Source organism: Danio aesculapii, chromosome 2 (genome assembly GCF_903798145.1).
Source record: "Danio aesculapii chromosome 2, fDanAes4.1, whole genome shotgun sequence".
In the NCBI taxonomy this organism is placed as follows: Eukaryota; Metazoa; Chordata; class Actinopteri; order Cypriniformes; family Danionidae; genus Danio; species Danio aesculapii.
Genome location: NC_079436.1, coordinates 1,124,665 through 1,137,033, shown reverse-complemented (window position 1 = coordinate 1,137,033; position 12,369 = coordinate 1,124,665). Strand labels below are relative to the sequence as shown.

The 12,369-nt window shown below is 40.1% G+C and overlaps 1 protein-coding gene across 1 annotated transcript in view; it reads right to left on the bottom strand.

Annotated features, from left to right (window-relative positions):
* cacna1eb (calcium channel, voltage-dependent, R type, alpha 1E subunit b) overlaps window positions 1–12,369 on the bottom strand; it is a 146,635-nt gene that overhangs the window by 69,070 nt on the left and 65,196 nt on the right. The window contains exons 16-20 of the mRNA XM_056470502.1: window positions 12,200–12,317; window positions 11,509–11,576; window positions 9,244–9,311; window positions 3,774–4,496; window positions 1,867–2,114 (exon numbers count right to left, since the gene is read on the bottom strand). Coding sequence (XP_056326477.1) covers window positions 1,867–2,114; window positions 3,774–4,496; window positions 9,244–9,311; window positions 11,509–11,576; window positions 12,200–12,317 — 1,225 coding nt within the window. The remainder of the gene's footprint in view (window positions 1–1,866; window positions 2,115–3,773; window positions 4,497–9,243; window positions 9,312–11,508; window positions 11,577–12,199; window positions 12,318–12,369) is intronic.

The window sequence follows — 12,369 nt, the reverse complement described above, 5'->3', positions numbered from 1 at the left end:
GTGGATAGACTGACGGATAGACGGACGGATAGATGAACAGAGAGACATATGGATACTGGATGGATTGACAGGCAGATGGACAGATGAATAAACAGATGGATGGATAGACGGATGGATGAATGAATGGACAGATTGTCAGATTGATGAATGGATAGATGAATGGACAAATGGATAGACGGACAGATGAATGGATGGATGGGTGGATGGATAGATGAACAGACAAATGAATGGCTGGACGGATATATGGACAGATGGATAGATAGATGAATAAACAGATGGATGGATGAACGGACAGATGGTTGAATCGATGGATGGATAGATGGATGATGGTTGGGTGGATGGATAGACGAACAGACAAATGAATGGATGGATGGATATATGGATAGATAGATAGACAGATGAATAAATGAATGGACAGATGGTTGGATGGATGGATAGATGGATGAATAAACAAATGGATGGACGAATAGTTGAATAATGAATTCAAGTTATGACTGGATGGATTAACAGACAATCGGATGGATGGATGGATGGATAGACGAACAGACAAATGAACGGATGGATATATGGACAGATGGATAGACAGATGAATAAACGAATGGACAGATGGTTGGATGGATGGATGGATGGATGGATGGATGGATAGATGGATGATGGGTGGATGGATGGATAGATGAATAAACAAATGGATGGACGAATAGTTGAATAATGAATTCAAAGTCATGACTGGATGAATTAACAGACAATCGGATGGATGGATGGATGGATGAATGGATAGATGAACGGACAATCAGGTGGATGGATAGATGGATGAACAGACAATTGGATGGATGGATAAATGGATGGATGGACGGACGACGAATGATTGATAGATCAATCGACAGACAATCAGATATATGGATAGATGAATAGATGGACAGATGGATGGATGGATGAAATGAACAGACAGACGGACGGATGATGGATGAATAAACACGTATGGATAAATGGATGGAGGAATGAAAAGATTTTCAGATGGATGAACAGATGAATAGATACATGGATGGATTGATGTTGATGGATGGATAGATGAATGGACAAATGAATTGATGGATGGATTTACAGATGGATGGATAGATGAATACATGGATGGATGGAGGAATTGACAGATGGTTGGATAGACGGATGGGTGGATGGATAGATAAATAAACGAATGGATGAATGGATGGATGGATGGATGGATGGATGGATGGATGGATGGATGGACGAACAAACAAATGAATGGATGGACGGATGGACAGAAGAATAAACAGATGGATGGATGGATGGATGGATGGATGGATGGATAGATGAATACATGGATGGATGGGTGGACAGATGAATGGATAGATGGACAGATGGATGATGAATGGGTGGATGGATAAATAAATGAATGGATGGATGGATTGATGAACAGACAGATGGACAGATGAATAAACAAATGGATGGTGGACGAATAGTTGGATGGATGAATGAATGGACGGATGGACGGATTGATGGACAGGCAGATGGATAGATGAATAAACAAATGCATAGGCAAATGGTTGATGGATGAATGGACAGATGGATGGATGGATGGAGAGATGAATGGATGGATGAACAAATGGATGGATGGAAGGATGAGCATATGGATAGATGAATAAACAAACGGATGGACTGATAGACAGAGGATCGATAATGAATCCAAGCAATGTATGGATGGATTGATGGATATAATGCTGGATAAATGGATGGATGAATAGAATGATGGACAGATGGATAGGTGGACGGATGAATGGAGGGATAGACAAAGGTGGATGGATGAATGGATGGACAAACAGAGAGATGGATTAAAGGTGGATCAAATACCAGTCATTGGTGCCATTTCCAACAAAGGTTGGGATGAGGACTCTCGCTTTAGGCTGGTTTCTGTCATACACTCATCCTGGTTGAGATAGCTGCCGTTGTTCTCAATGTCCGAGACTTCTGTCATGTACTTAGATTCTGATGAGAAGTCTTCTTTGTGCCTCAGAAATTGAGCTCCCTGGCTTTCTGCTTGATCTCCTTCCTGATGGCCGGAGGCTTGGGAGAGCCCTGTCAGATCACACACAAACTCCCTACAATACATACAAATGTACAGGTGTGAGTCCCTATAGAGTAACCACACGATCATCACATGTGCATTCACATATGTAAATAAAGCAAAGCAACATTCCAAGCAAAAATAGTTGGGGTAGTGAAACGTATATAGTGTAAAGACCAGGACAAGCAAAGTCGAGAGTTAACAATTGGGCAGCTGAGGTGCCACCAGTCTGTGTGTGTTTACTGTGTTTCACATGTTGCATCTCATCAGGTTAATGTCTGAGCAATTTCTCCCAATTCAGCATGTAGAATCGGATATCGGTGAAAGAGAGTGCTGTGATTGGTTGTTCAGCAACGAATCAGAGCACGAGAATAAATAAACAAGGTGTCAAAACCAAGTTAACCATTCAAGTAAAGAGGGAATGCACCGAGGGCAGTAATTTCATTACATTTCTCCGTAACACTTTATTTTGATGGTCCAGTTGAGTATTAGTAGACTGTCTGCGTAATATCTGTTGATACTGCTCCTTTAACAGACATTTACTTGACTATAAGAAACTTTGCAAGTACAGTACATGTCAACTTACACTAACCCTAACCCCAACCTAATAGTCTTCTTATCTAATGAGAATTAGTTGGCATGTAGATGCAAAGTAACTTAATTCAACAAAGGGACCATCAAAATAAAGTGTGACCCATTTCTCTGATATTTACAAACAATATGGATTACTAGGTTATCAGTCGTATTTGAATCATTTGAATAAGCCTTCGGTGGTGAGGGACAAGTACTGTGAAAATGGTACTAACCTGGTTTTGTATGTGTACATCACAAGTTCTGGTTTCCCTTAGTAACATGAGAAAACAGATACTACCCTTACGCCCGATTCACACGGGGCTTCAGTGTCAATGCTTGACAGAGGGCGTGTATGAAGTTGGGGCTGGCGCGATCTTCTAGCAGCATCAGCCACTGAAATTAGTCTGCAATCGGCTACTGTCTGAGCTGGGGTATTTGCATAAAGCGATCTGATTGGCTGATGCTTCCACTGGTGCTTGAAAAGTTGAGAAATTCCCAACTTCTGAAGCGGCGCAGACGAATCCACAATTCAATTAGGCAATGCTTGACATCACCAATTCAAAGTGAATGGGAAGCATTGATGCTGATGCCTCGTGAATGGGGCGTCAATAGGTGCAAAAAGACACGTCCTCTTATGCAGGAGCAGAACATACACTCTCGTTTCAGTCTGCTGTCGTCTGTTTGATGTGTTCACACAAAGCTTTTTGTTTGGGACAGGGCCAAATGCAATAGACAACAAAAGCGTTAGCACTTGGGCATGTGCTTGATGTGTCCCAGGGTCAAATTAGCAAATAAACTTCATTCATTCATACATTTTCCTTCAGCTTAGTCCCTGATTTGTCAGAGGTCGCCAGAGCGGAATGAACCGCCAACTACTTTGGGATATGTTTTACGCAGTAGATGCCCTTCCAGGCACAGCCCATTACTGGGAAAAACTCACTTATTCACACACACATACACACACACAATTCACTTATACCACATGTCTTTGGACTATGAGGAAAACCGGAGGACCTGGAGCAAACCCACACGAACACGAGGAGAACATGCAAACTCCACACAGAAATGCCAACTGGCAAATAAACCTACTAAAAGAAAACAAACCCCAATGTATTCTTACCTTTGGCATTCCTCTTGATTCTCAATTTGCTTCCCAGGCATTTCCGGGTCACACATGTTCATCATGTGCTTAGATTGAGTCTCCTCTGTTTTATCCTCACCATCTTCAGCTTGCCTCTCCAACTGCTGGTGGTTCTCTGCGTTTCTGGCCTCTGTTCTGGACTCCCGATGTCTGTGGCGTTTGTGTCGCCCACCCTCCGCCACTCCTGCAGCGGCAGCAGCTCGAAACTTCCTCGCCACTCGATGCCTCCTTTCGGTATTAGCATGGTGGTTATTAGCGCTCGGCCTCTCCTCTAGCCCTGATCCTGACAGAGGCAAAGGCTCAGACTCTGGAGGCTCAGGCAGAGGAATGGTAATGGACATGGGTGGCTCTGGCAAAGGCATTCCCACAGACATTGGAGATTCTGGTAAGTGTGAAGGGCTTGTTTCAGTGGACAAGCTGCACTGCTGGTGATGATCGCTCCCTGGAGTGTCCTGGTCCTCTGTGGGACTACCAAACAATACCTCGCGACTGGCCATCTGGCGACGTTTCCGCAGCTGGTTGGCCCTTTGCTCCCAGACAGACATGTTTATTTTTTTGCGTCTCTCACGGCGGCCTGCAAAAGCATTGACTGGCTGTTCTTCCGCTGCTTGTTTCCCTGCAGCTTCCTCCTCTGCTTCTGCAGGAGAAGGTCGTCCTCGGTGGATGGCACGCTTTCTGTACAGGTACGGTCTCCGTCTCCTTCTGCATGGATGTCATACATCTCAGTCACAAGTGCTTTATTTATTCGCAGCATGCATAATCACAGCTCACAAGGGTGTGTGATAAAAACCAGGAACTCAGAGTAAAAAACAATGGCTATCAATTCAGGCTAAACAAAACAGAAAATTCAGGAGAAAACCAGGGGAAAAGTTCTTGAATCAGAAATAAGGGCAAGAAAACAGGCAAGAAACCAAATAGGAGAATAAGAGAGTGCACGAAGGATTCACATGTCAGCAGGTAATTTGGAGTGTTAATGAGATGAACAATGCAATGTTCAAGACAGACACCACAGATAAAAGAAACATAGACAGATTTACTTACAATTACGTGTACTCTTTTGTTGTCCGCGAAATCAAGTGAATGATTAATTGGAAATAAGCCATTAGTGTATTCGTAGACAAACCAAACAATGTAAGACTGCACACAAGTCAACTCATAGTTCATATAATTGGCTAGAAAAACGCTGGCCCCCGAGGTCCACTGTCCTACAGAGTTTAACTCCAGCCTGTATCAAAGTCACCAATAAGCTATTCGAGGTACTACAGACAACTTTCATCAACAGAGCTTCATCAGGGCTGGAAACTAAACTCTGAATAACATTGGACTTCAAGTGCAATATATTAAGGGTTATTTGGCCATTATTGCCACATCACGCATATGTGTGAAATCTACAACTGTAGTAGATGTTTTATATAGAGAGTAGTTTTAATAGTACAATATTTAATCTCTTCATATATCTTTATATACATTATTTTGTGCTGCCTTTCTCATACCATTGTCTCTTGCCTGTGAATATACAACATAGGTGTTAAGGTTGGTACACAGAAATACCAGGTATTCTGCAAAAAAGATTTCTGGTAAAAAGAAAATAAAGTCAGCGCTTTCATCCCATGCTACAAAGTCTCACTAAAGTCACTGGACTAAGAGTATTATCATACATGCTCGACACTCTCACTATCACTGTTCCCAAACCTTGCTCCAGGAGAAAACCCTTATATCCCTATTCTCAAGACTGGTTCCAGGAAAGGGTCCGGATATGCTTATTCCCAAGTCTGGCTCCAGTAGAAGGCTATGATAACCATATTCCAAAAATCTGGCTCTAGGAGAGGACCGTTATATCCTTATTCCCAAGCATGGCTCAAGGAGAGAGTCCTGATATCTCAATTTCCAGGCCTGGTTGAGAAGAGGGCCCTATATCCCAATTCCATGGCTTGGCTCCAAGAGAGAACACTTATATACCTATTACCAAGACTGGTTCCAGGAAAGGGCCCAGATGTCCCTATTCCCAAGCCTGGCTCCAGGAGAAGGCTATGATAACCATATTCCAAAAACCTGGCTCTAGGAGAGGACCCTTATATCCTTATTCCCAAGCATGGCTCCAGGAGAGAGTCCTGATATCTCAATTTCCAGGCCTGGTTCAGGAGAGGGCCCTGATATCCCAATTCCATGGCTTGGCTCCAGGAGAGAGCACAGATATCTCCATTCCTAAACCCGGAACAGCAAGAGGGCCGTAATATCCCAATTCAAAGGCCTGGCTCCAGGAGAAGGTTCTGTTATTTTAATTTCCAGGCCTGGTTCAGGAGAAGGCCTTGATATCACTATTCATTCATAGACATACTAATTCCTAGGCCTAGCTCTAGAAAAAGGCCCTGAAATCTCTCAGTCAGGGTCTCTCTCTTTTCTTCTCAGGAAAGGATCTATGGACAACCATTTGACTGACCTCTCACTTGGGACCAATTTGCCTATGAAACCAACCTGAAGCCCAGATTTGTTGAGGCACTCAATCCTCACTATGCCATGGTGGTGGTCCAAGAAGAAGAAACTAAATGCTGGCTTGTTTCCAAGAAGGTTATTTGCCCAAACTGATCAAGACTAATAGTCACCCTCTCAGTGAACAAGTTTCCTTAATGAAAACACACTAGATTCAGGTCACCAGCTCACTAATAGTGACTACAAGACCTGATAATGGGATAAGGGAGACATCGAAAATGTGCACTGTTGATCAGGCTTCAAGAACAGAGTATAAAACAGATCCCTCAAAGATTAGACCAGCTAAAAACAAAAACATTGAAATTTCTTAATTGATGAAAGTTAAGCCTGGCTAACGTGTGATTTTTGGCCACAATTTGGTCATCTAATACAAATTTAGAAAATCCTAAATGATTCATGTAATCCTACGCTAAAGTCTTTGAATTTGGATTGTTGGTCTGACATGTTCACTCACTGACTAGAGTTTCAGAAGACTTCAGACACTTTCCTGCAGTGTGAATTTAACTATGACCACCTTTAATTCAAGAACTAATATGAGTGTCGAACCTTATAGATATTCTGAAGGAAGCTGTAAACTCATAACTATTGACCTCCATAGTAGGAAAAAAAATAAATACTATAAAGGTCAATGGTTCAGACTTTCTTCAAAATATTTTCATTTCTGTTCAACTCAAGAAAGTCTGGTCTAGAATGAGTAAAAGGTAAGTGAATGATCACAGAATTTTCAGATTTGGGTGAGCTATCCCTATAAGTACAGTAGAGACCAACATGTTTATGCCAGTGGAGTTGCTTACCATCTCAAACCATCTTAAATCCATTGCACCAGCACCCAAATTATTCTCTGCCACTTGCGGATGTAACTGATGTCACATATTTTGACACTGGTGCTGTGCTCACAAATTCCACCCCATGACTAATTTCTCATAGTCTCTCCCCAATGGGAAAACTACGACGAGGTCTGCAGGAGCGCACTCATTAAAAAGAGTCTGTCATTAGGAGCTTTGTTTTAATAAACACAGGATTAAACTTGCTGCTGCGTTTCTGGTGTACACTACAATTTTGCAGTCAAAGCTTGGCCATCATAAGTGTGCCGTGTTCACGCTTTATGACATGCTCATTGATTGCTTTTGCAATTTCAGCCTCCGACTTCTGGCAGTCAGAAATTTTGGGCCCAGTCCTGCGATGCCAGTCTACTGAGGATCCAGTAGGAGGACTGAAACCAATGCCTCATTCAACGTGCCAACCCTGTCACAATGTCATCAAAGCAAACGAGCTGAAATAAAAGCATGAACTATGTAAAATAGGATCTGAAATAGCACGGTCCAAGTCTTGTCCGTGATGTATCGTTGGCATGAGAAAAGAAAAATATTATAATTATAACTATAATGTGCAACCTTTCTTTGAACTCTGCCTTTGACATGCCTTAATTATCAAGTAATCCCAAAAGCCCTTAACAAGATGGTCCAGGTTGGTTTTATCGAGGTTAGAGTTAAACACTGTCAGTAGGTAAAATCCTATAGGAGTTAAAGGACATATATTTATGAAAAATCAGGAACCAGACTATTAAAACTTACCAATGTTTAACAATCATCTTCCAAATCAAAGTCTAGTGTGAAAACAGTCAGAAACAAACCCATAGAGCACAAGAACCACACTGGGATTTGATTGATCGGTTGGTTAATTTATTGACTGTCTTGTTTTATTAATTGGTTGGTTGGTTGATTTGGTTGATTGATTGATTGACTGACTGTCTCAGTGACTTATTGATTGATTGATTAATTGGCTGTCTAATGGGTTGACTGATTTATTGATTGATTGATTGATTGATTGATTGGTAAGTTTGGTTGATTGATTGACTGTCTGACTGGTTGATTGATTAATTCATTGGTTGATTGCTTACTTTATTGCTTGATTGATTGGTTGGTTGGTTGGTTAGTTGGTTGATTGATTGACTGTCTGAGTGACTGACTGACTAGTTGGTTGATTGATTGATTGGTTGATTTGGTTGATTGATTGATTGGTTGATTTGGTTGATTGATTGATTGCTTGATTGATTGGTTGGTTGGTTAATTGATTGACTGTCTGAGTGACTGACTGACTAGTGGGTTGATTGATTGGTTGGTTGATTTGGTTGATTGACTGATTGATTGATTGAGTGATTGATTGGTTGGTTCTCTCGCTGACTGGTTGATTGATTGATTGACTGTCTGACTGGTTGACTGACTGATTGATGATTGGTTGGTTTGGTTGATTGATTGACTGTCTGACTGGTTGGTTGATTGATTGATTGATTGACAGTTTGGTTAGTTGGTTGACTGACTGGTAGATTGATCAATTGTCTGTCTGGTTAGTTGATTGATTGATTGATTGATTGATTGGCTGATTGAATTACTGACAGGCTGATTAATTGATTAATTGATTAATTAACTGATTGATTGATTGATTGATTGATTGATTGTCTGGTTGACTGACTGATTGATTGATTGATTGATGATTGGTTGGTTTGGTTGATTGATTGACTGTCTGACTGGTTGGTTGATTGATTGATTGATTGATTGATTGACAGTTTGGTTAGTTGGTTGACTGACTGGTCGATTGATCGATTGTCTCTCTGGTTGATTGATTGATTGATTGATTGATTGATTGATTGATTGATTGATTGATTGATTGATTGATTACTTTAAATTATTAATTTAAAGACTTGTTCTTCCCTAACAAATTTGACCAGAACCAAGACTGATCAAAAACATGACAGACACATGGTACATTCATATATGACACTTCTGTTCACGTGTTTGATGGGTCTGAAATTTTACACAGTATAGCATAGTGGCAAAATGGCTTAAAAGCATGTCTGAAGCACAAGAAGAGTTGCAACAGTCAGCAGCTAGCATCAGATTTGTCTTACCAGCATCCTATTATAATATTTGAAAACAGAAAAAAAAATGACGAAACTTACTCTGAGAGGCCAAATTCTCGGCTTTTATAGCGCTGGTTGAAGAACTCCTCCTCCTCCTCCTCTTCTTCCTAACACAAAATAAACCTCTTTACTCTAACAGCACACAGCATACATTATATTACTGTCTTGCTTTTCATTAGTATTCATGCTCTTAAGTCAAGTGCATCAATGCTAATGTTATACAAAATGCACACAGAAGTTAATGTACGTGATATACACACAGGTGACGGCAAAATTATTGGTGTGAATCTGATTTAATTTCAAATATATCCCAATACATCTATCTATCCATTTATCTATCTACCCATCTGTCTGTCCATCCATTCATTAGTCCAATCGTCTATCTATGCATGCATTCGTTTATTCATTTATCCACCCATTTTTCTCATTAAGCTAAATATAAATATGTCATATATTATTGCCTTATAGATGATTTTTTGGTTACATTTAGACTTATTTTATTTCCATCCATCACCCATCCATCCATCATCCATCCATCTATCATCCATCCATCATCCATCCATCTATCATCCATCCATCATCCATCCATCATCCATCCATCATCCATCCATCTATCATCAATCCATCATCCATCCATCTATCATCAATCCATCATCCATCCATCTATCATCCATCTATCATCCATCCATCATCCATCCATTTATCTATCCAACCATCCCTCCATCGTCTATCCATCATCCATCCATTGCCCATCCATCCATTTATTCATCCACCCATTCATCCATTTATCCATCCATGCATCATCCATCCATCCATCCATTCATTTTTCTCATTAAGCTAAATATAAATGTTATGTTATTACATTATAGATAATCCATCCATCCATCCACCCATCATCCATCCATCCGTCTGTCCGTCCGTCCGTCCATCCATCCATCCATACATCTATTTTTCCTTCCATCCATCCATCATCCATCCATCTACCATCATCCAGCATCCATCCAGTTATTCATCCATTCATCATCCATCAATCCATCATCATCCATCAATCCATCCATCCATCCATCCATCCATCCATTTATCCATCCATCATCCATCCTTCCATCCAATCATTTTTCTCATTAAGATAAATATAAATGTTATCTATTATTACTGTATAGATCATCCATCTATCATCCATCCATCCATCCATCATCCATCTGTCCATCCATCCATCCATTTATCCATCTATTTATCCATCCGTCCATTCATCATCCATCCATCCATCATTATCCATCAATCCATCCATCCATCTATCATTCATCCATCCATCCATCCATCCATTCATCCATCCATTTATCCATCCATCATCCATCCTTCCATCCATTCATTTTTCTCATTAAGATAAATATAAATGTTATCTATTATTACTGTATAGATCATCCATCTATCATCCATCCATCCATCATCCATCTGTCCATCCATCCATCCATTTATCCATCTATTTATCCATCCGTCCATTCATCATCCATCCATCCATCCATCTATCATTATCCATCAATCCATCCATCCATCCATCTATCATTCATCCATCCATCCATCCATCCATTCATCCATCCATTTATCCATCCATCATCCATCCTTCCATCCATTCATTTTTCTCATTAAGATAAATATAAATATTATCTATTATTACTGTATAGATCATCCATCTATCATCCATCCATCCATCCATCATCCATCTGTCCATCCATCCATCCATTTATCCATCTATTTATCCATCCGTCCATTCATCATCCATCCATCCATCATCATCCATCAATCCATCCATCCATCCATCTATCATTCATCCATCCATCCATCCATCCATCCATTCATCCATCCATTTATCCATCCATCATCCATCCTTCCATCCATTCATTTTTCTCATTAAGATAAATATAAATGTTATCTATTATTACTGTATAGATCATCCATCTATCATTCATCCATCCCTCCATCCCTCCATCCATCATCCATTAATTTTTCTCATTAAGCAAAAAATAAATATTATTTGTTATTAATTTATAGATTTATTCGTCTGCTTCTCTGTCCGTCTGTCCATTCGTCCATCCATCCATCCATTATCCATCCACTATTCCTTCATCCATCCATCCATCCATTTAACCATCCACCTATCCCTCCATCCATCATCCGTCTATTTTTCTCATTAAGCTAAATATAAATATCATACGTTATTACTTTATAGATGTTTTTTGGTTACATTTAGACATATTAGACACCTCTTAGACAAGATAATAATCTTGTAATATTCAACAGTCTTACCTTAGTTAGTTCCTGTGCATTGGCTAGATTATCCACAGCAATGGCCAAGAATACATTGAGCAGCGTGTCTATTCGCAGCATCGTCAAGGAAACGTGGAATAACAAAATTACGCAGGGAGCAAACACATTATTATTTTCCTTCATCATTTGCCTGTTTTAAAGTCCACATGAAATCAAAACTAGCCACATTGATTTTGTAAGCTCATATTGCTAGGTTTATGCTGAACAATTTACCCGTGCATGTCATTAAAAAATAGCCCTTGTATTGTTTAACTGAAATCTGAAAACGCACTTCCTGTTTGATTTCAGTAAAAACTCTTAGACTATCTCTGTCTGAGGCATTGGGCGTGGCTAACATACTTAACCACTCCCCTCCAGTTGTCAGTTTTGACATCATCATGGCAACAAGCAGAAATAGTGAGGAGGAGGAATCTGTTAGTTTGAAATAACTCTCCCCAAACACTTTTCCACATCTTTGTGGAATGAAACGCCTACTTTACTTCCTCCAATCAGCTCCCAGTTGATAAAACAAGCCACGCCCACTGTTTTCTAATTTAATACTCCATTTCTCTAGCAACTATCACAATAAGAAAAAAAATGATTGCAGCTTCCAGTTCATGCAGATTTTAACATAATTATTTGTAATATTTGCATTTAGTACATTGTAAACAGCCGTTGCTAAAAAGGATACAGTTCCCAAACAAGGTTAAAACGATAAAGTAGATGGAAGACCACATCCCATAATGCACCCCTCCTTGTGAACGAATCCCATTGTACATCACTTCATTCCAGTCCTCTCCAGTGAGAATCTATGGTGAATTAAGAAAGAGACATCAACATAATATGTATACAGGCTCAAGT